We start from the raw sequence: 25,137 nt of genomic DNA on the forward strand, positions 1-25,137 counted from the left end.
ATGCGGTTGTAATACCTTTTTTTGTACCTCAGTCATTTCTGAAGATTCCCATTTAAAAAGTGTTTCTTCATCCTGCAAACAGTTTCTCCAAAAGTCAAGTCATCAACTGGAGAATCGGGGTCCACTGATTCTTCCTCTAGGGATCCATATCCCAAGGGGGAAGATATCTGAAAGTTGCATGAAAGTGATTCCTCTGAGGAATCTGAAAGGAATTCCTCTTTCCTAGTGATGGTCTCTTGTAGTCTGAGACCTAGGGCTCAGGAGGTGGTGATGTGGAAATAGTAACAGCAGAAGCATGTTTCACTGACATAAAAGCACCGAAAAGGCTTTGACTAAAAGCCTGCCAATCAGGCATGCTTTTCTGTTGTGGGAGAAATACACAACAGAAAAGCGGAGACTGCAAGGGATCGGAGGGACCAGACGGATCCTCAGAAAACGCAGGTCCCCCCCCCCTCAGTGTCTGAATAGCCTACACAGATGTGCTCTCGCCTACGGATTGTCCAGCATCCTTAGAAGTAACCACATTATCCACAGTAGCAGATCTGGGTCCAGATCCTTATACCAGACCAATGTCGGCCACAGGCTGAGGATCGGTCGGAAGAGGCTCAGCAGTAGACTAAGGCCATAAGGTCTTGGCCTTTTTTGGCGGTTCTGAGGAGTTTGCCATCCCAAAGGTAATCTGCTTCAGAAGTTTGTTTTCTAGGTAAAGATTTGATGCATGCAAGTGACTACATAAGGTCTTGGGCATGAGCACCTGGCAAATAGGGCAGGTCTTGTGGTTGCGGGACCATCCCAAACAAAAAAGGCACTTATCGTGGGTGTCCTTATGAGGGATCTGGAGTCCGCACTTTACTTACCCTTTCTGGATGACATGAACAAGCAATGCAGATTTTAAGGACTGAAAAGGTCCCCAATGGGGTACTTATATTATTGAAAAGAATCTGGCGTTAGCTTAGCAGAAATACTTGGCATACGACTGGTGGCTGAAAAGCTCTGAGGGCTGGTGCATGCCAACTTTACCTTTATGGCCCACATTCTCTCAGCCAAGTCAGATGTCTCGCGCAACTTGCAGGGACAGAAAGCTTTTGAATACTGGCTGTACGTATGCAAGACTAGAGGAGTAAACCCATATGCAGAATACTGTAACGTGGGAATAGGACATCACACGTTTTTACTACACTAATGCTACCAAGGTTAAACTTTTCTTCAATGACATCAGTTTATGTAAAAATGGACTTTAAATTAGATGTCTAATTTGAAATAAAAGATGCTTCCCAACAGCTAGAAAGTACAGTTGTGTACATTTACCACATTTACCATAAATGTAGATGTTAGTGTGTATTCACTGTTGCAGTCATTACATTTGGGGTAATCTGTTGGCAGATTGCCCTCAGTCGGCCTGACAAAGCCTTGGGTCCTGCGTCGGTTGCTGACCCTTCTTCCTTGAGGTCAAGTTGTCAGGGGTATAAAACATGCATCCAACACAGTTATATCAGTTTTTCTTGCCCCGGATATCAGGTGCTCCCCTAATAGGGAGCAAATAAAATTAAAAACACAAAAATATTCCTCCAACCAAAAGCAAATACACCAAAAAGGCTTTTAAGCATAGTAAAAGAAAGAGGTATAGCCAGGGAAAATTAGGGGGCTGGAGGGAGGGCAACCAGGACTGCAACAGTGAATACACTAACATCTACATTTATGATAAGTGTACACAACTGTACTATGTTTAGTGTTTTACTGTTGCAGTCATTACATTTGGGTAGATTCCCAAAGCTATGGTTGGGAGGAGGAGTTTATACAGCATTAGGACCAGCTATAAGGCCCTGCAACACAGCAGTGGCAAAACCAGTTCTGGATTTAGAGAAAATTGGTAAATGATAATGCTTGGTGAAAGTATGTACAGAACTCCAGGTAGCAGCTTCTAGGATATCCCTGGTAGGGACACCTCTGAGAAAGGCTGCAGAAGTAGATGCAGCCCTGGTGGAGTGAGATCTCATCCCCTGGGGGATAAGTTTTCCATGGTGCTTATAGCAGAAATTAATGCAATGACTTATCCATTTAGAAATTGTTCGTTTTGAAAAAGCCTTCTCCTCTACCCCTGCAGCAAATGCTACCAGGAATTGTTCAGATTTTCTTCGAGATTTAGTCCTGTCCAAGTAGAATTTAAGTCGTCTGTGCACATCCAAGGAATGCAGAATCCGTTCCCCTTTGTTCTGTGGATTGGGAAAGAAGGTTGGCAAATGAATGGACTGATTTAAGAGCCATACTGGACACCAGCTTGGGCGTGAAGGATGGATTGGTCCTCAGAGATACCCTGTCCGCACGAAAGATGATGAAAGGCTCCACTGCCATAAGGGCCTGTAATTCAGATATCCTTCTAGCTGAAGTGATTGCTAAAAGGAAGGCTGTTTTCCAAGAAAGGAACTTTAAGTCTGCAGTAGCAGCTGGCTTGAAAGGAGGCAGAGTGAGCTTTGCCAAAACAAAGTTAAGGTCCCAGGCAGGGGTAGGAGCTCTCCTGGGTGGTCTAATGTTCTTTGCCCCTCTGAGAAACTGCTTGAGCAGGGGATGAGAGAAGAGGGGTGGGGTTCTGTGTTATAGTGAGCTGAAATTGCTCGTGTGTATTTTAATAGAGGAAAAAAGACAGGCCCCATGTGAAGCACCTCAGTTAAGTATTGCAAAATATGAGGCAAATTGGCCGCTGCTGTGCTCATCCCTAAAGATTGGTTCCAGGCACAGAATCTTTTCCATTTGTCAGCATAAGATTTTCTAGTACTAGGCCTTCTCGCCTCCAAGATGACATCCATTGCTGAGGGATGAGAAGAGTGAATTTAAGTGATTAGCCAGGCTGCAAGGTTCAATGTTGGAAGCTGAGGGTGCAGAATTTGGTTCTCTGCTGAGACAGCAAAGAAGGTGTTCGAGGTAGGTGCCATGGAGATATTTGTGACGCACTGTGCAGGAGTGGGTACCAGTGTTGGTGAGGCCAGTCTGGAGCAATCAAAATCATACTTGGTTTGTCCCGTTTGACTTTTAGCAGAACTTTGGAGAGCAGAGGCAGAGGGGGAAAGGCGTAGACTGATAGGTTTTTCCAGCTGAAGGACAGAGCATCCACTTTCCAGGCTTATTTGTGGTGAGTCCTCATGCAAAACTTGTCCAACTGGTAGTTCTGGGGGGAAGCAAATAGATCTATGTCTGGGCTCCCCCATTTGCTTGTCAACATGTTGAAAATCCATGGATCCAGTTTCCACTTGTGTGGGTCCATGAGATTTCTGCTTAGTACGTCTGCCAGTGTATTCAATTTTTTTGGCAGGAACTGAGCTTGTAGGTGCACTTGGTAGCCTTGGTAGCTCAAGGCTGTGTTACACAATGCCATGGCTAGTCTGCAGAAGGGTGTGAACCCCCCCCTGCTTTTTTATGTACATCACCGTGCTGTTGTCAGTCTTTACCATTAATTGTCCTGGAAGAATGTAGTTCTTGAAGGCGCTGTCATAGCATTCTGTACAGCTAACATTTAGTTTTGATTTGATATGTAGGTGCATTTGATTTTGGTTCCATTTGCCCTGAATGCACTTCCCTGCCAGGTGAGCCCCCCATGCACAGTCTGACGCATTTGTAGTTAGGGTTTGGAAGGCATGGGGTAGTGTGAATGGCAGTCCCTTGTTTTGGTGGCAGGCCTCTGCCCACCATAGGAATTCCAGGCGTAGGCAAGGTATGGTAGCAATCATTGTTTCCAGGCTGTGACAAAGTTGACAGAACATAAACTTTTTAAGTACCACTGTAGTTTCATCATATGCAGTCTTGCATATGGAATTAGAAGAATACAGGAGGCCATGAACCCCAAGGCTTGCAGAATTTGTCTTGCAGATAAGCAGGGTTTTTGTGGCCACTTGTTTGAAGTAAGTTACCAAATGAATTTGCTTCTCTGGGAGGAAAGCCATCTGGGCAGTTGTATTCAAGCTTGCACCCAGGAATGTAATCTGTTGAGAGGGTACCAGCTGTGATTTCTTTTCGTTTATAGTGTACCCTAGACAAGTTAGAACCCTTTTTTTTTTTTTTTTTTTTTTTTTTAATACAAACTCCAGATGATTTAGAAGTATGCCCTGGTTTTCTGCCTGAATTAGACAATTGTCCAGGTATGGATATATTTGAATATTTCTTTGCCTGCAAAAAGCAATAACTGGAGCCAAGCACTTTGTGAATACACTGGGTGCAGTAGATAAGCAGTGCAGAGAACTGATAATGCAAGTAGCCTGCTTTGAAGCGTAGGTATCTTCTGCAAGATTCCCTGATTGGGATGTGCAGGTATGCTTCTTTTAAATCTAGAGTTGCCAACCAGGCATCTTTGCCTAGCATAGGAAGTAATTGGTGAAGAGTCAGCATTTTGAATTTTGGAATGTCCAGAAAGGTGTTTAGAGTAGACAGATCCAGAATTGGATGCCATGATTTGTCTTTTCGGGGTACCAGAAAAAGCCTGGAATAGAAACCTGGACCCTTTTCCTCTTTTGGCACTGGTTGAATAGCCCCCATGTTTAAGAGAAAGTACTTGTTTTTGAGCCTTTGCCTACTGATTTGGGGGCAGGTTTGGCCATCCGTTTGGTGTTGGCAACGTGTGGAAATGAAATCTGTAACCCTGGGACACTAATTTAAAACCCATTTGTCCTGGGTTAAGAGTTCCCAATTCTTTGCATGAAGAGCAATCATTCCCCCCAAAGGGGCAGCTAAAAGGTTAAGTGCTTGGTAATTTTAAAAGGAAGTCATTGAGACTGTTTACTATGGGGGGGAGGGTGTCTTGTTATTTCCAGATTTGTAAGTGGAGGCCCCCTATTGCTTAGTTCTGAGAGTCCCCTGGGACTGAAACCTGGTGCTTTTGGTGTGTCTGGGTTTGGCTTGAGAGGATCTGGAAGGAGCTGGAAAAGACCAATTCTTAGTAGGCCAGTTCCTACAACATCTTGGAGGTTGCACTTGTAAGAAATATTTAACAGTTAGCATAGATTTAGCTTCATCTTCCATCTTTTTTAGAACTTCTTCAGTCTTATTGCCAAACAGAAGGTCCTGATTTAAAGGACCATCCAACAATTTCGCTTTAACATGATCAGGCAAAGATTGCTCCTTAAGCCAAGCATGCCTTCTAAGCACAGACCCAGTAACAGCAGCCCTGCAGGAGGCCTCTAAAGAATCAAAACCACATTGCAAAGTATGTTTTCCAACTTGTTCAGCAGAATGCAATATATCCTGTAAATCTTTACTTTCCACACAGTCAGGAATCAACATACTTTTCTGTTTAAGCAGTCTAATAATATGCCGTTGATATTTTAACATATGAAAGTGGCAGTTTAAAGCCCTGATTGCCAAGGTTGCAGAAGTACAAACCTTACCCCATCTATCCAGCTCCCTGGAGTCTGTCAGAAGGGGTAGGAATTTTAGCAGTAGAAGCCTTAATGCCTTTGGGCCCCTCAGAAATGGTTTCTGGATCTGCAACAGGATTTTTAAAAAGGAACTTGTGGGACTCAGAAACACTGTAGTACCTGTCAGGTTTACTAGGAGCTGGAGGCAGGGAATCAGGGGCCATACTGGATTCTGAAAACAATACTGCGGTGGTGGTGCTGCGGTAGCGTTGTCGCCTCACAGTAAGACGGTGTCCTGTTTGATTCTCAGCTAAAGCGTCTTCTGTGTGGAGACATGCGTGAATGGGCGTACCTTCATTGAAGGTTGTGCGTCAGAGCTGGCAACTCGGCATGTAAAAATCTACTGCCAATCATTAGCGGACGAGAGTTCCTCTGTGGCGACCCCTAACCAGGAAAAGCCGAAAGACACAACTGGATTCTGAAAACACATCAACAATGTCTAGTACAGGAGGTATAGCGAAGGGCCTATGCTGAGGTAGAAGGAAGTCCTTAAGCCTCTTTTTTGAATCAGAAAATTCCTGACTTTCCCAGTGGAAATGCTCCCTTAAGGTATGTAAAGTTTCCCCAAAAGAAAAATCCTCAGGAGGGGAAGCAGAGGGAATGGAATCCTCTGCATTAGAATCCTCATAAGTAGGTAAGGACAAATCCAGGTCATTAGAACAGTCAGAAGAAACAGAAACCTGATCAGAAGATTCATAATCAAGCTCAGCCCTAGGCCTCTTAGGGGGGGTGACTACCCCTGATTAGAGTAATTAGATCTTCAGCCATTTTGATAGGGGCCTGAACATGTGGCTTGGGCGTTGGTTTTTAGGCATAGATCGAGATTTAGGCCTTCGTAATGAAGGTGGGAGTTGATTTAATATGCAAGTCTGTAGGCCTGAATACACCCTCAGAAGCCAGTGCCTACACAGGGGCTCTGGACCCATCCAAGGTAGAGACATCTGCGGGTTTCATAGGTGAAGCCTGTCACGGCATACCGGACTCCAAATGGGTCTCAGTAGAGGCCGGCAAATAAGAAGCAGCGGGTATCAGGGGCTGCGAAAGCGCCAGAGTACCGGCGAACTGGCGACTGGCTTAGGAGAAGCATCATCAGCAGTTTAGGAACTCGGCGGCCTGTCTCCGTCATTATCTCTGCGTTTTTTCGGAATCCCGGTAGTCGGATGGCTAACAGACGACATTTCTGGATAATTAAACCAAGAACCAAAATATTTAGAGGCAAAAATGTACCGACGATGGATAGTGCACTGATTAAATAAAGCACAAAACCGACAGCAAGGTACATCGTGGTCAGGGCCTAGGCAAGGAATACAGTACGAATGAAAATCTTTGAGAGGTATTTGCTTTCCACAAGTAATGCAATTATTAACTTTTACTGACATCGGTAAGGAGCAAGAAAAAAAAGTTTCCCCAACGGGGTACTTAGCTTTAAGTTGGACTTCGGTTCTGAAACTCGAAAATGAAAATTTCAGGAGTCGGCCGACCAGCACTTGCTAACTGCTTCTGCTTCGGGCATCGCATGGCAAGAAAGACTGATGTAATGGTATTGGATGCATGTTTTATACCCCTGATGACCTGACATCATGGAAGAAGGGACAGCAACCGACGCAGGACCCAAGGCTTTGTTAATCAGGCCGACTGAGGGCAACCTGCCAGTAGATTACCCCAAATGTAATGTAATGACTGCAACAGTGAAACACAAAGAACACCTGCTTTTCATCAATTTTTGCACCACATGCCATGATGCAAAGGTAACTTAAAAGAAAGTTGAAAAATCACTAACTCAACTTCACCTATTTCTTAGCACAGGGTGCAGACAATTTTTTATGGGTTCTGTTTTTTCTACTTTTGGTTTTAACACCTGTTTTCCTATCACTCCCTTACATACATAGCCTCCCACCATACCCAGTTTACTTGCCTTACCATTCACAGTCAATCCTGCTTGCCTTAAGAGCTTTTAACAGCCTGAACTTTGCTAGTGCAATTTCCAGTCCTCTGAATGAATGACCACATTTATTCAGGTATGCTGCAGTATTACTGTCAGTGAGGTGTCAACATTGTATTAAATATGTGAGAGGTGGCTGGGGTTCCATGTAAGCCAAGTGGTAATGCTGTGCACTGAGACCACTGAAGGTCAGAAATTAATTTTTTTTTTTTTTTTTTGCAGAGGGGTTGTTAATTTGCCAGTATCCCTTTAAGTACCAGACCTTTCCCCAAGTTCAACTCATCACTTCTGGGAATGGGATAGGTGTCAAATGTACTTTCATCAGGTTTAGGGACTCTCACGATTAGGCTACTCCAGCCACTCTGCGACTCCAAGCATTTTTTGGAACTTCTGTTTCTGTGACTCTGGAACTTGATCTAAATGTCATCTCTTTGATGTGTTAGATTAGTTGAGACATTCCAGGTATTTCTTCCCACTTCCAGATTTTCAACTTTTGATAAGGATTCTTTCAGCTGTACTTCAGAGATTCTACTGCCTCTCCATAGGGACTTCACTTTTGCAAACTCTCTGCAGAATGTTTGGCTTCCTTACATGGTTTCAAATTGCTACAGTAAATCTGCTCTACCTTTCCCGGTCTTTGCTATCTAACCTAATAATTTACTGCATTTGTTAAATCACCTCAAGTGTTGGGCACTAAACAAGCACCTGGTCCCCCAGAGTTAAATTTTTGTAATCTGGCATTCTTATTATAAACTCACTGCTGCATTTCCTTGGTTCTCTGAATGTGCTCTCTTACTATGGGCATTGCCAGATTTAAATGATCCCTTTAAGCGAATACAGTGCTCTATCAAACTTTTTAAAACCATGCCTTTTTCTCTTTCCACGTTTCCTACTCAATATCAAGCGGTCCTATCGGATGCCGCTTGCACAAATTCAAACAGTAGCTTGCAGCACCTCTGATTGTAAATGCAGCTTCCCTCATTCAGCACAGATGTGTGTTTTATTACACTTCTCTACTCCTCCAGTTGTCTACTGATGGTGGACTGATGGCAAGTTTGACTTTAAAGCATTGACATAAATGGTGCATCATTTCCTTATAGACACATTCTGGACAAAGTACAGTTGTGTACCTACCATAAATGTAGATGTTCAAGTGTATTCACTGTTGCAGTCATTACTCTTGGGGTTATCCTGCTGGCAGGCTACCCTCAGTCAGCCAGAATTCCAAAGTCTAGGTCCGGCATCGGTTGCTGTCACCTATTCCCTGACGTCAGTTCGCCAGGGGTATAAAAGATGCAGCCGATGCCATTTTATTCAGTTTTTCTTGCCCCAGATGTCAGGTGCCCCCAAATTGGTAGGCTGAAAAATATGCCAATAAAAATAACATTTCCTTCATCTACAAGCAAATACACCAAATAGGTTGTATAGGATAGAGAAGTGCAGATAAGTCCCAGCAAAGAAAAGGGGGATGGTGGGTGGGTAACCTGGACTGCAACAGTGAATACACTCGAACATCTACATTTATGGTAGGTACACAACTGTACTATGTTCATCGTGTTTCACTGTTGCAGTCATTACTCTTGGGTTGAATCCCAAAGCGGAGGATGGGTGGCTGGGCTAAATAGGATTAGGAGAGGCTGAGGCCCTGCAGAACTGCAGTGGCAAAGCCTGCTCTAGACTTAGAGTAAAGAGGTAAGTGGTAATGCTTTGTGAAGGTGTGCACTGAACTCCAAGTTGCAGCCTCCAAGATATCTTTGATTGGTACTCGTCTGAGGAAGGCTGCTGAAGTGGCTGCTGCTCTGGTGGAATGAGGCCTAATGCCCTTAGGCACTGATTTGCCATGTTGAAAATAGAAATGGACGCAATGGCCTATCCATTTAGAAATAGTCTGTTTTGAGATGGCCTTTCCTTGTGATCCTGCAGCATATGACACTAAAAGTTGCTCAGTCTTTCTGAATGCTTTAGTTCTGTCCAAGTAGAAGCGTAACTGCCTGTGTATGTCCAAAGAATGCAGAATTTTCTCACCCTTGTTATGTGGATTTGGATAAAAGGTAGGCAACTGAATGGTTTGGTTGAGGGCCACACTGGACACCATTTTAGGCATAAATGTAGGGTTTGTCCTCAGAGAAACCCTGTCTGGATAAAAAATGATGAAAGGTTCCACAGCCATGAGTGCTTGCAACTCCGAGACTCGCCTTGCAGAGGTTATTGCTAGGAGCAGAGCTGTTTTCCAGGATAAGAATTTTATATCTGCTGTTGATGCTGGCTCGAAAGGAGGCAGTGTGAGTTTTTCCAAAACATAATTGAGGTCCCAGGCCAGAACTGGTGCTCTCCTTGAAGGCTTAATGTTTTTGGCCTTCTGGGGTACTGCCTTATTAAAGGATGAGAAAAGATAGGTGTTTCCGTATTGTAATGGGCTGAAATGGCAGAGGCATGAATCTTAATTGATGAGAAAGAAAGGCCTTTGTTCAGCATCTCAGTTAGGTATTGTAAAATCTGAGGGATATTTGGTACACACGTGTCAATGCCTTGTTCCTGGTTCCAAGCACAGAATCTCTTCCATTTTTCTGCATAAAATTTTCTGGTACTGGGCCTCCAAGATAACATCCATAACAGCTTTTGAAAGAGGAGTGTTCTGAATGGCTACATTATCAGCCATGCTGCCAGATTTAAGGTCCTGGGCTGGCTGTGCAGGATCCGATTGTTTTATTGGGTCAGCAAGTGAAAAGTTTGAGGCAATATCCATGTTGGACCTTGAGACAAGCTCTTTAGGATTGGGTACCAGTGCTGACGTGGCCAGTCTGGTGCAATCAGTATCATTTTTGGCTTCTCTTGTCTGACCTTTAGGAGTACCCTGGGAAGGAGAGGCTGTGGGGGAAAAGCATATACTGTTACATTTTTCCAGCTGAAGGATACGGCATCACTTTCCATGCTTGCTTGTGATAAATCCTTGTGCAAAATCTCTGCAATTGGCAGTTGTGAGGGGAGGCAAATAGATCTATGTCTGGGCATCACCATTTCCTTATTATCATGCTGAAGACTTGTGGATCCAGGTTTCTGCTTAGTTCGTCTGCCAGAGTATTTGTTTTTACTGGCAGGAATTGTGCTTGCAGGTGAACTTGAAAAGCCAATGCTGTGTCCTATAAGGTCATTGCTTGTCTGCAGAGGTGGTAGGAATGTGTACCTCCCTGCTTGTTTATGTACCACATGACCGTAGTGTTGTCTGTCTTGATCAGTAACTGTCCTGGATGAAGCAGGTCCTTGAAAGCTGTCAGGGCATTTTGAACAGCTAGCATCTCTTTTTGATTGATGTGAAGATGCATCTGGTTGGCAGGCCATGTGCCCTGAATACATTTTCCTGCCATATGGGCTCCCCAGGCATAATCTGATGCATCCGTTGTCAGTGTCTGTCTGGCTGTAGGTAAACTGAATGGCAGACCCTTGTTGTGGTGACAGGCCTGCCCACCATCGAAACTCCTGTTGCAGGCAGGGAATGAGTGCAATTACTGTCTCCAGGCTGTGGCAATGCTGAGTCCAAACACTTTTTAGATACCATTGTAGTTTCCTCACATGCAGTCTGGCATATGGAATCAGTAGAATGCAGGATGCCATGAAACCCAAGGCCTGCAGGATATTCCTTGCAGATAAGTGGGTTTTTGTTGCCAATTTCTTGAAGTAAGTAGTCAGTTGCTTTTGTTTGTCTGGCGTGAGATAAGCCATCTGGGCAGTTGTATTTAAGCTTGCACCCAGGAATATTATCTCTTGAGAGGGCACTAGTTTTGATTTATTTTCATTTACTGTGTACCCTAGACCAATTAGTAACCTTTTTACAAATGCCAGATGCTTTAGAAGAATGTCTTTGTTCTCTGCTTGAATTAGGCAGTCGTCCAAGTAGGGATATATTTGAATTCTTTTGTCTGCAAAACGCAATTACTGGTGCCAGGCATTTTGTGAAGACCCTGGGCGCAGTAGATAAGCCAAAGGGCAGTGCAGAGAATTGGTAATGCATTGAGCCAGCTATGAATCTGAGGTATCTTCTGCAAGACTGTCTGATTGGGACATGCAGGTATGCCTCTTTTAGGTCCAAAGTTACGAGCCAAGCCTTCTTGTCCAGCATGGGCAGTAGCTGCTGTAGAGTCAACATCTTGAATTTTGGAACTTCCAGAAACGTATATAGTATAGACCAGTCCAGTATTGGTCTCCAGGTTTTGTGCTTTCTGGGTACTAGGAAAAGTCTGGAGTAAAATCCTTGCCCCTGCTCTTTGTGGTACTTGCTGAATGGCCCTCATGTCCTTGAGGGCTGTAATTTGTTTTTGTGCCTCAGCCCATTGATTGTGTGGCAGGTCTGGCATACCTTTTGACCTTGGTAGAGTGTGAAAATGGAACCTGTAGCCTTGGGACACTATGTTCAGGACCCATTTGCCTTGGGTAACCATTTGCCAATTTGATGAAAAAAGTGCTAGTTTTCCCCCTAAAGGGGCTTTTGGAGGTAGGAGCACCCCATTGTTTAGGCCTGTATGAGCCTTGGGGCTGAGATCTGCCTCTGGGACGCCTGTATCTTCCTCTTTGTGGTCTTGTCTGACACTGAAAAGGACCAATTTTTAGAAGGCCAATTCCTGCTAAACTTGGGTGGCTGTACCTGTAAGAAATCCTTGACTGTCTCCGCATGGATTTTGCTTTATCCTCCATTTTTTTCAACACTTCTTCTGCTTTAGTACCAAACAAAGTATCATGCTGTAATGGTGCATCTAATAATTTTGCTTTAACATGATCAGGCAGATTCTGTTCCTTTAACCAAGCATGCCTTCTAATAACAGAACCTGTAACAGCGGCCCTGCAAGAGGCCTCTAGTGAATCATAACCACATTGCAAAGTATGCTTTCCCACTTGCTCAGCTGCATGCAATAACTCCTGCAATTCCTTGATCTCTGAACATTCAGTATTTGTCAACAATTTCTGTTTAAGCAGTGACATTAAATATTGCTGATATTTAAGCATATGAAACTGACAATTTAAAGCCCTTACAGCCAGGGTAGCAGAAGTGTAGACTTTTTCCCCCATCTGTCTAGATCCCTAGAATCCCTATCAGAGGGGACAGGGTTTTTTGCAGTAGAAACTTTAACCCCCTTTGGGATCCTGAGATATAGTTTCTGGGTCGGCAACGGGTTTTTTATATAGGAATGTATGAGAATCCGGGACCCTGTAGTATCTGTCTGGCTTAGCAGGTGCAGAGGCTAAAGAGTCAGGGGACAGGCCAGATGCTGAAAATACATCTACAATGTCTAGAACAGGTGGAATAGCAAGGGGTCTGTGCTGAGGAAGTAGCAGAAAGTCTGAGCCTTTTCTTAGATTCAGAATAATCTTGGATCTCCCAGTGGAAATGCTCCCTCATGGTATGCAGGGTTTCCCCAAAAGAGTAATCCTCAGGAGGAGAGGCTGAAGGAATGGATTCTTCAGCATCAGAATCCTCATAGGGAAGCATGGAGTAATCCTGATCAGAAGAGGAATCAGAGGAAATAGAAACCTGATCAGAAAAATCATACTCTGATCAGGGGCTCCCATCCCCCTCCTGATAAGAGACCTAGGCAAGAGACAAAGTAATTAGGTCTTCGGCCATTTTGAGCACCTGTTTTTTAGGCATGGAAGCCTGAGTAGGAGAATGCTGTACTTTCTTTGTCTTTAGAGCTGCTTTAGTCTTTGAAGCTAAGGATGGCTTAATATATAGTTGTGTAGGTCTGAAGACACCCTCAGTAGCAGATGCCTGCTCAGCGGCTCCGGACCCATCTGAGGGAATGATTTCAGAGTGTCCAATACCTTGAGTATCCAGAAGCCCAGTCGGTTCCACGTGGGAGTCGGAAGTGGCCTGCGGCTCTGAGGTAGCGGGCGCAAAGGGCTGCGAAAGCGCCTCACTAAGAACCGGCGACTGGCCTAGCAGAGGCTTCGTCGGTTTTGGACCACGGATGCCTATCCTTTTCCTTGTCCTTGCGTTTTTTGTAAACTACGGTTGTTGGCTGGTCTGACAGCATTATATAATTAAATCTTCGGCCAAAGTAATGAAATGCAAAACCAAACAGACGTTTGCTAGTGCGTTGGTTAAATCTAGCACAAAACCGACAGCTAGCAACGTTGTGATCAGGGCCTAGGCAAGGAATACAGTAAGAGTGAAAATCCTTATGAGGTATTTGCTTCCCACAAGAAATACAATTGTTAACTTTTTCTGACCTCGGTCTGGAGCAAGAAAATAGTTTCCCCAACGGGGTACTTAGCTTTAATGAAGACTTCTGTTCTGAAATTCGGATTTGAAAATCTCAGTAGTCGGCCAACCGGCACTTGTGAACTGCTTTTGCTTCGGCACCACACAGCAAGAAAGACTGAAGAAAATGGCGTTGGCTGCATCTTTTATACCCCTAGCGCACTGACGTCAGGGAAGAGGCGACAGCAACCGACGCCGGACCTAGACTTTGGAATTCTGGCCGACTGAGGGTAGCCTGCCAGCAGGATAACCCAAGAGTAATGACTGCAACAGTGAAACACGATGATCATCAATACCAATTCACTGTCAACAGATGTAGTTTTGTGTAATGGCACTGCTTTTGGAAATTTGGGAGCACAGTCTATTATGACTAGTATGTACTAATACCCACTGCTGACATAACTGGTACAGTATCCTTAACGTAAAGAGAGTGCCTTTTATTTATTTATTTTATTTACATTTGTTGACCGGGAAAATCCAACTGGACACACGTCCTTTTTCAGCGGAGGCCCAGGGCGAAAAGCTCCGCAATAAAAACAATTAAAAACAACAATTAATTACAAGTTACAAGTATAGGCAGGTTTTGTTTAACAAAAGTAGTAAACAGTTATAGTTCAAAATGAAATTATTTAGTTAAATGATACAACTTGTATCATTGGTGCCATAAAGACTAGCAAGTATTTTAATAGCTGAGCTAGCAGCTACTACCCCTGAATAACAGTGGCTAAGATTACAGCTGAGATATAGGTTTACGAGCAATGTATCTGGCTGCAATCCAAGGTAGTTAGAGGGGTGGAAGAATGAGATTAGAGAGGTTGGGATAGAGATGTTAGAGAGGTTTGTGACAGGGGCATGTCCAGTGCTCTTTTAGATGAGATTTTAGAGCAGCTTTGAAGTTGGTGTGTGATAACGTTGACATTATAGTGTGAGGAAGGGTATTCCATAATTCTGCCATGGAGTAGGAAAACAGAGCTTCTCCAGCAGTTTTTCTGGTTTTAGTTACCTGCAATTGATTTTTGTTGCTGGAGCATAGTGGTCTGGAGGTATGATGGGGTTGGAGTAGATTTTGGAGGGAGGGGGACTGTTAGAGGATGATTTAGTAGTTTGTGAGCGAGTGAGAGTTGGTACCACTGAATGAGGTGAAGGAGTTCTAGCCAGCCTAGTTCAGTAAGTGAGGTGCAGTGGTGGCTACGGTAGTTTGTGCCAGTGGCAAACCTTGCTATTTTGTTGTAGCAAGCTTCGAGTTTACCAAACTCGCTTTGCCTTAGGTTAGTAAATATTGGAGAGGCATAGAGTAGGGTGGAGATAAGGTGGCTGTATGCAACTGAAACCTTGGCTGTTTTGGTGAAGAATTGCTTATTTCTGTATAAAGCTCCTAGTTTTTTGTATACTTTTTTATGGTTAACGAGATGTGGATGTCAAACTTGAGGTTATTGTCCATTTCAACTCCAAGTAGTCTGGTGTGGTCTGTTGGGGGGATAATGGTGTTGTCATTGGCTTTAATATTAAATTGGTGGGTGTTTAGATTGTGTTTGGTGGGTTGGAAGAGGAGTTTTGTTTGGGTTAAGTATTAATTGTGCATCTGAAAGCCAAATTTCAACTGAGGAAAAGGCTTCCTGTGTGGTCTTTTGAAGTTCAGGTAGGAGTGGGCTGAGCAGATTATGGTGGAATCATCTGCGTACTGTACAAGTGTGGCCTGTTTGGTAGCAGAGGCTAGATTATTAGCGAATATGTAGAAGAGTAAAGGTCCAAGGATGGATCCCTTGGGGAACACCTATTAAGAAAGGGAGTTGGGGGGATATATCATTATGCCAAACAACGGATTGATGGCGGTCAGTCAGCTCTGGAACCAGTTTGTGACAGATTGAGAGCAGGATAGAGTACTGAGGACAGTGATGAGTTGTTTATGAGAGACCATGTCGAATGCTTTAGATAGATCAATGAAAGTTGCAGAGCTGAAATAACCATTGTTTGTATGTTGGAGGATTGCATTAGTGAAAGCAAGTAAGGCAGTGGTTGTGCTGTGGTATGGTCGGAAACCATGCTGTGTGTTAGACAGAAGGTCGTTAGCAAGGAGGTAGCCTAGAACCTGAGAGTGAATGCATCAATCCAGTATTTTTGATAGAGGAGACAGAATTGCTATGGGCCTTGGTTAGTAAAGTATTTCCTTAGGGGGTACACATTCTGGAGAAAAATACCACTTCCCAGTCAACAGTCTCTGCTTTAACCATAAAAGCACTACTTCTGGTAATATGGGAGCACAGTCCATTACAACTGTGTACTGATGTCCACTGATGGACTATTAATGGCCTCAGTTTATCTGAACATATATTCAAATAGCATTTCTATAATAGGTATTGAGACAGAGACTTTGCATCCCTGATGAATGCAGTTCTCACACACTGGACAAGATGCAAATAAGTTGCTTATATATTTCCACTATGCCTGTCAAGTAAAATCTGGTTCTGCCCATCCCAGGTGACAATCTTGTACAGTTTTCTACTAGTATTTCTTAATCTCCGTTCACATTTTAATAATTATACACTTTTACAAATATTTCACAACTCACTAATGCCTTCCAGACATTTGTGATCAAACCCATATGTTTCATCACAACCCTATACTTGCTACCCAAAAAATGCACCAAATTATTCTTATGCTTTTCAAATGGTTTGCCAATTCATCTGTGTACTTCATTTACTCACATCTGCTATGTATTTGTGCCTTCCAGAATGGGTTGCAGCAGAAAAGGGATGCAAACACCACTTCACTTACTTGGATAAGTCAGTTACACAAATATTCTCATATACACACAAAACCAGTCCTGAAGTTTATGGGAATAACTTTGGTATTCACTTCATTGAACAAAATTGGAACTAGCCAAAACTAAAAATTAACACTTGTGCACATCAGTTTCACAAACAGTTTGTGTTTGGAGTCAGTGAAGCAAAAAAGCAACAGTACAGACATAAGTGTGTATTAGTGCAGAACTGCCAGGTGTACCATAGCTCAAAAATAGGAAAATATTATAGCCAGAAATGAGACTAAAAACACAGGTTTTGTTTTTATGTCAGAACCTGCTCCAAAGACCAGACAGCAGGCAACTACCCATCACCACTATCATTAAGAAATGCTGTCAAAAACCTACAGAAGTAGTAAATGTAAATAAGCTACATCACACACACACACCAAAGTTCAGCGCCACTAATTTTACTGTCAGGACTATTTTTCTTTTTTTGCTCCTGCTGTATCATCAGAGCATATTCTTTCTCCATCACCAGGTAAAGGGCTGACCTGTAAGAGGCCTTCGGAGTGGTTTGAGGATTCAGTTACCGTTTTCAGCTTTATCCCCACCAGCACTAAGGAAGGGCATGCAATGGGCTGACAGCAGATGACATCCCTTCACATCTGCAAGGGGTGTTTTGACGAAATGGGTAGGAATGCTTCAATGAAACACAAAAGTGGTGGCTCTCCCCATCTCCCCAGGGAGAAATCACAAACTTTCTGCCCGTGTAGAGCATGCAACCCCAGCTACCCCCCTCCCCCCAGAATGAGGAGGAGGGAATGCCTTTTCACTCCTTCCCCTCTCCCTGCCTGATTCCTTCACTGCCAGAGCCACAAGAACCCTGGCTGCCCGGATCCAGTCAGTGCTTCATTCTTGTTAGTCAAGGAGTCTGGTACTACTTGAGGTCACTTTTCTGAATGGTAACAGGTCACTCTTACTTACCAAATGTCTGAGTCCATTCCACATATGGTAGGTTAATGGTACACAAATTGCAAATTTGGTGCAGAAGATCAGTTGTGGGGGAAGGCTGAGACTCTTTATTAGCTCCACATGTGAGGCAAAGTCACCTGGTACAAAAAGGGCTGACAGAGCAAAGAGTGAAACACCTACAGAAAGGGAAAAAAACAAGTGTGTGTTACTATCACAGATAATCTAAAATGTCTGCAGCTAGTTTGGGGCAAAATGCTACAGCTAAACCCTACATTACTACACTCGAACAGTTTTTAAACCATCTAATCATCAAGCTGAATTTTAAAAATTGTGTGTTTTCTACATAAAACTAAGAAATGCACCTAAATTACAACCAACATGATCCTCCTATTAATTATCAACTTAAATAGATTACATAACCAACCAGTCCACTTCCTCAATCTACAAATTTGATGCATCAGCAGTACAAATCACTTGTACCACCTATACAGGAATAAAACTCAGCAATGGCCAGTTGAATAGGTGAGGGTAATATACTGGTTCAAGATAATACACTTTCTTCTAACCCCAGCAGAAGAGTGCATCAGCAATGCTAACATTAGCAAAACAGACACACTCCTTGGAATGCATCATGGGGAGAACAGAACTAATCAACTCAAAGATATACAGTTATATGAACAATGTGTCTATGGGGAGAAAAAGTACAGTTTTCTACCTACCATAAATGTAGATGTTAGAGTGTTCACCCTGCTGCAGACATCACACTTGGGTTATCCTGCCATCAGGCGGTCCCACAGTCGGCCCGAATTCCAAAGTCTTGGTCCAGCGTCAGTTGCTGTCGCTTCTTCCCTGACGTCAGTGCGCCAGGGGTATACAAGAAGCATCCGACGCGTGCCCCCAAAAGGTAGGCAATATATTATATATATATATATATATATATATATATATATATATATATATATATATATATATATATATATATATATATATATATATGTGGCTATATAAATATAAAACAAAACCCTTAGGTACAAGCAAATACACCACAGAGGTAGTAAGTTCAGCTAGTTCAGAGGGGATGGAGGGAGGGTAACCTGGACTGCAGCAGGGTGAACAGTCTAACATCTACATTTATGGTAGGTACAAAACTGTACTATGTTCATCGTGTTACCCTGCTGCAGTCATCACACTTGGGTTGAATCCCAAAGCTAAGGAGGGGAGGTGGAGTCAAACAGGGTTAGAAGAAGCTAGTAAGCCCTGCAAAACTGCAGTGGCAAAACCAGCTCTAGTCTTAGAGTAAAGAGGTAAGTGATAGTGTTTGGTGAAGGTGTGCACTGAACTCAAGTAGCAGCTTCCAGAATATCCTTGGTTGGCACTCCCCTGAGAAAGGCTGCTGATGTAGCTGTAGCCCTGGTGGAGTGGGACCTAATGTTAGCAGGTACTGGTTTCCCATGATGTGTGTAGCAGAAACATATGCAATGTCCTATCCATTTAGAAATGGTCTGTTTTGAGACGGCTTTTCCTTGTGATCCTGTAGCATAGGCTACAAAGAGCTGGTCAGTTTTTCTGAAAGCCTTAGTTTTATCCAAGTAGTAACGTAATTGCCTGTGAATGTCCAAAGAGTGCAGGAGTCTTTCTCCTTTGTTCTGGGGATTTGGGAAGAAGGTGGGCAAGTGAATGGTTTGGTTTAGGGCCACACTGGATACCACCTTTGGCATAAAGGAAGGATTAGTTCGTAGAGAAACACTGTCTTGATGAAAAATGAGGAAAGGTTCCACTGCCATTAGTGCCTGTAGCTCTGACTCTTCTAGCTGAGGTTATTGCTAGTACTAGGGCAGTTTTCCATGAAAGAAATTTTAAATCAGTTGAAGAAGCTGGTTCAAAGGGTGGCAGTGTAAGCTTTTCCAGGACAAAGTTGAGATCCCAAGTAGGTGTTGGAGCTCTCCTTGGCAGTCTTAAGTTCTTAGCCCCTCTGAGGTACTGTCTTAGGAGTGGATGTGAAAATAAAGGAGGATCCGTGCTGTAATGAGCTGAAATTGCTGAGGCGTGGATCTTAATAGATGAAAAGGAAAGTCCTTTGTGTAACATCTCAGTTAAATATTGCAGAATCTGAGGAATATTCGGCTCCAGGGAATTTAGGCCTTTAGCCTGGTTCCAGGTGCAAAATCTTTTCCATTTGTCTGAATAGGTTTTCCTGGTGCTGGGCCTCCTGGCCTCCAGAATGAGATTCATAACAGCTTTGGATAAAGGTGTTGGCTGGTTGTTTAGGTAATTTGCCATGCAGCCAGGTTTAAAGTCTTGAGCTGGCTGTGTAGAATCAGATTGTCTCGCTGGGTGAGTAGGTGAGGAATTTGTGGCAAAATCCATGGTGGGCCCTGGGCCATGTTCCTTAAAATTGGATACCAATGTTGGCGTGGCCAGTCTGGTGCAACGAGAATCATTTGTGGCCTTTCTAATCTGACTTTCAGCAGTACCTTTGCTAGAAAAAGCAGTGGAGGGAAGTCATACACTGTTAATGTTTTCCAACGGAATGAGAAGGCGTCCACTTTCCAAGCTAGTAGATGGAAGGTCCTTGTGCAAAATTTTTGAAGTTGGTGGTTGTGGGGGGTTGCAAACAGATCTATGCCTGGGCATCCCCATTTTTGAGCTATCATTGCAAATACTTGTGGATCTAGTTTCCATTCATGTGGATCCATGATGTTTCGGCTTAGGTCGTCTGCCAATGTGTTTTTCTTTCCTGGCAGGAATTGTGCTTGTAATTGAACCTTTAAGACAGTGCAGTCTTCCACAAGGTCATTGCTTGCCTGCATAGAGGGTAGGAATGTGTGCCCCCTTGCTTGTTTATGTACCACATAACTGTGGTGTTGTCTGTCCTTAGTAGTTGTCCTGGGTGTAGAAGGTCCTTGAAAGCTGTTAGGGCATTCTGCACTGCTAGCATTTCTTTTTGATTGATGTGCAGGTGTCTCTGATCTGTAGTCCATTTGCCCTGAATGCACTGTCCTGCCATGTGTGCTCCCCAGGCATAGTCTGATGCATTCGTTGTCACAGTTTGCCTGGCTGTGGGTAAGGTGAAAGGCCGACCCTTGTTGAGGTGACATGCCTGTGCCCACCACAGAAACTCCTGTTGAAGGCAGGGAATGAGTGGAATCATTGTTTCCAAGCTGTGGCTGTGCTGAGTCCATACACTTTTCAGGTACCATTGTAATTTCCTCATATGCAGTTTTGCAAATGGTATTAGTAGTATGCAAGATGCCATGGATCCCAAGGCCTGCAGAATTTTTCTTGCAGGGAGTTGGGTCTTTGTTGCCATTATTTTGAAATATTGAAACAGCTGTCGTTGTTTGCCTGGCGTGAGATAAGCCATCTGGGCCATTGTATTCAAGCTGGCACCCAGGAATATTATGTTTTGTGAGGACACTAGTTTTGATTTCTTTTCGTTTACTGTGTACCCTAGGCAACTTAGAAGGTGTTTGACAAATGCCAGTTGCTGTAAAAGAATGTCCTTGCTTTCTGCTTGAATTAAGACAGTCGTCCAGGTATGGGTATATTTGAATTCCTCTTTGTCTGCAGTATGCAATTACTGGTGCCAGGCATTTTGTGAAGACCCTGGGCGCAGTAGATGAGCCAAAGGGCACTGCAGAGAATTGATAATGCGTTGAACCTGCAATGAAGCAGAGGTATCTTCTGCAATTTTGTCTGATAGGGACATGCAGGTATGCCTCCTTGAGGTCCAAAGTGACTAGCCAAGCATTCTTGCCCAGTATGGGAAGAAGCTGCTGTAGTGTTAGCATCTTGAATTTTGGCACTTGCAGATAGGTGTTCAGAATTGAAAGATCCAGAATGGATCTCCATGCTCTGTCCTTTCTTGGGACTAGGAAGAGTCTTGAGTAAAATGCTTGTCCTTGCTCCTGTGTAGGTACCTGTTGAATGGCTCTCATGTTCATGAGAGCTGTAATTTGTTTTTCTGCCTCTGCCCATTGATTTGGTGGCAGGTTTGGCATTACTTTGATCCTTGGTAAGGTATGAAAGTGGAATCTGTATCCTTGAAAGACAATGTTTAGAACCCATTTGTCTTTTGTGATGATGTGCCAGTTGTCTGCAAAAAATGCTAGTTTTCCTCCCAAGGGTGTTGCCAGGAGAGATTTGCTTGGTAGTTTGAAGATAGAGTCATTGTGTCTGCCTTCTGCTAGCTTGGGGCCTGTCTTCTCCTCCTTTCTGGAACCCCATTGGCGAGGTTTGTAAGGGCCCTGTGACTGACCTCTGCCCCTTGGGCGTCTGTATTTGCCCCTCTGATCTGTCTGAAGCTGGAAAGGACCAATTTTCTGTTGGCCAATTTCTGCTGAAGCGAGGGGGTTGTACCTGCAAGAAATCCTTGACCGTTTGCATAGATTTAGCCTTATCCTCCATTTTCTTTAAAACCTCTTCTGCTTTGACACCAAATAATACATCTTGTTGTAAAGGTGCATCTAATAATTTTGCTTTAACATGGTGAGGGAGGGTTTTGCTCTTTTAACCAAGCATGTCTACGAATGACAGAGCCAGTAACAGCTGCTCTACAGGAAGCTTCCAATGAATCAAATCCGCATTGTAAAGTAGGCTTGCCCACCTATTCAGCTGCATGTAACAGATCCTGCATTTCCTTGAATTCGGGCTGTTCTGAATGTGTGTTCATTTTTTGTTTTAACTGAGACATCAGGAATGGTTGATATTTCAACATGTGAAACTGGCAATTTAATGCTCTCAAAGCCAGAGTTGCAAAGGTGTATATTTTCTTTCCCCATCTATCTAGGGCTCTGGAATCTCTTTCAGAGGGCACAGGATTTTTAGCCATAGAAGCTTTTGCTCCCTTAGAACCCTGGGATATGGTTTCTGGATCAGCTATAGGGCTTTTATAAAGGAATTTGTGTGAGTCCGGTACTCTGTAGTATCCGTCTGGTTTGGCTGGAGCAGGAGGAAGAGAGTCTGGATTTAAACTAGACTCCAAGTAGACCATCCACAATATCTAAAACAGGAGGGATAGCAAGAGGTCTGTGCTGGGGTAATAAAAGGAACTCTCGGAGCCTTTTCTTAGAATCTGAGTAATCCTGGCCTTCCCAGTGGAAATGTTACTTCATGGTATGTAAAGTTTCCCCAAAGGAGTATTCAAGGGGAGATGCTGAGGGAACAGAGTCTTCAGCATCAGAATCCTCATAAGGTGGAAAAGTGTAATCCTGTTCCTCAGAAGAATCTGAGGAGAGAGAAACCTGGTCAGAGGATGCATAATCCTCCTCTTGTCTTGGTCTTTTATCAGGAGGGGGATGGGAATCCCTGATAAGGGTAATTAAATCTTCAGCCATCTTAAGCATCTGTTTCTTAGGCATGGGGCCTTGACCTGTAGACTGATGAACAGTTTTCTTAGGCTTTAAAGGAGTTTTAAGCTTAGTATAAGATTTAATGGTGAGTGTAGTCGGTCTGAAGACCCCTTCTGCAACCAAAGGTGTTTCCTCTGCACCGGTGTCTAATTCTGCTCCGGTGTCGGTAGATGGCTGCGTCGGCCTAGTAGACTCCGCTTGGGAGTCGGCAGCTGTCTGGGGTTCCAGCTCTGCAGTCATCAGGGGCTGCGTAGGTGCCTCACTGAAAACTGGAGAACCGGTGACAGGCCCAGCTGAGGCCTCGGGGTCTGGCTTATTCCTAGGCTGCCTGTCCTTATCCTTGCGTTTTTTATGAATTGCGGTAGTCGGCTGCTCCGACGGTATGATATAATTAAAATTTCCTACCAAAGTAATTCCGTGCGAAGTCAAAACGGCGTTTGATAGTGCGTTTATTAAACCTAGCGCAAAACCAACAACCTGTGACGTCATGGTCTGGGCCTAGGCAAGGAATACAATAAGAATGGAAGTCCTTATGAGGTATTTGCTTCCCACAAGAAATGCAATTGTTAACTTTTTCTGAGATCGGACTGAGGCAAGAAAATGTTCCCCAACAGGGTACTTAGCTTTATTGAAGACTTCGGACTGAAATTCAAATCGAAAATCTCAGGTGTCTGCCGACTGGCACTTGCGAACTGCTTCTGCTTTGGGCACCGCGCGGCAAGAAAGACTGAATAAAATGGCGTTGGATGCCTTTTGTATACCCCTGGCACACTGACGTCAGGGAAGAAGCAACAGCAACCAACACCGGACCAAGACTTTGGAATTCAGGCCGACTGTGGGACCGCCTGACAGCAGAATAACCCAAGTGTGATGACTGCAGCAGGGTAACATGATGAACATCAGCTCTCCACCAAAACAGACATTCAAGGCACAACACAAACTGTTAACATTCGTAGTCTCAAAGAAGCTTAGTTTCATATCAAAAACCATCATGCGCTGTAAAAAAAAACAGGGAGATGTGCATGTGTCTCACACATACACACACAGCAGTGCTCCTAAAATTAAACGTCACACAGTTAACAAGTAAAATAGCAGCACAGCACCTTCCTACAAAGTTCTAGAGAACACACACTGTGTTCCCATATCAGACAACACACGGCAAGTAAAGGATAGTACCTACACACTTGTGAAAGCTCTGCAATGATGGCAAACGCCTCATCTCAACTCTGTCTGCTACTTATTGCCTTCATCTTTTTAAAGCAAGGCAAACCATTGGAGAAACACTAAATATTCTTCTCTAGGCAGATAACTAGTATCCTTACTCAATGTCTTAACCTGGTCAGTTAGCAATACAGATAGAAATCCAAAACATGTACAAATGCGAAGATTTGTAAAACAAGTTCCTTTCAGATGGCATAAAAACAATTGTTCCTTGTTCTAGTAAATGGTACTGAATGTGGACTGCTTTTAATTTAGCATCTTGCTTATTTCTTGCCAGCAGAATCAGTGTTTTAAGTTAGAGACATCTTGTGACAGAGGAACTAAGAACACTCTACACAGTCTGTGACAAGACAGAACTGAGTTTCAGTGAAGATGTGAAATCATAATAGTATCTCTACCACAAAATAACTCATTTTAGGATGTCCTTGACCCTGTGCAGTTCTTTACGTTCGATGCCATGAAAGGAAAAAGCACACATTACAGGGTAGTGGATAAAAGGAAGAGTGAAGATAAAAGGCCAGCTCCGCACAGCACTCGAACCTAGAACACAGGTAACCTGCAGGAAGAAAAGGCAGACAAAAAGAAGGGGACCAATTTGGCTTAAATTAGACGTCAGGAGTAATCACTGAACGGAGACAGATTATAACTAATCTGACTCCTTTCACTTACAAACGAGGAATATTAAAGAAATAAATAAATAAAATCAATAAAGGCAGCCAGGAAGGCAGAAAAAACAAAGCAGGAATGGAAAATAGACATGGCAAAATGGATCGAGGAAAACGGGAAAGGTTCTTTAGGCAAGGGAAAGAAAAAGAAGAATGATGTGAAAAATCTTAGAGCATAAACAATACCTAGAACATTCTTTAACAATTTTACTGTACTACTACCTATCACAACAACCCACACATATGACAACCTCTAAAGGTATCCCCCACAAAAAAAGAGCTTTGTAAAAACATCTACATTGCACATCCCTCTCAAAAACTCTGTCAAAACTACTTTAACCCAAAACCTCATATCACTCACCCACGACATAGACCTAAAATGGTTACCCAAACTTCTCTTCCGTAAACAGACCCCCAAATTTAAAACATACTTTCAAATGGCCTAACTTCTCCTCTGCTCAGAAGAGATTGGGCCAATCCTAGTTCTCAGCAAGACATCATATCCTTACTAGAAAATCTCCTCAATACTCAAAACTGTGCACAATATCTGTAAAAAACACAAATCCAAACTTGGACATCACAGATGTA

General features: G+C 43.4%; 1 protein-coding gene across 2 annotated transcripts in view; it reads right to left on the bottom strand.

Annotated features, from left to right (window-relative positions):
* Positions 1-25,137, bottom strand: part of SDHC (succinate dehydrogenase complex subunit C) — a 668,713-nt gene that overhangs the window by 161,918 nt on the left and 481,658 nt on the right. For both annotated transcript variants that reach the window (XM_044059331.1, XM_044059333.1), the window contains exon 5: positions 17,325-17,488. In XM_044059331.1, the coding sequence (XP_043915266.1) occupies positions 17,325-17,488 (164 nt within the window). The remainder of the gene's footprint in view (positions 1-17,324; positions 17,489-25,137) is intronic.

This window comes from Protopterus annectens, chromosome 17.part0, assembly GCF_019279795.1.
Source record: "Protopterus annectens isolate FY-2018-M chromosome 17.part0, PAN1.0, whole genome shotgun sequence".
NCBI classification, from domain to species: domain Eukaryota; kingdom Metazoa; phylum Chordata; order Ceratodontiformes; family Protopteridae; genus Protopterus; species Protopterus annectens.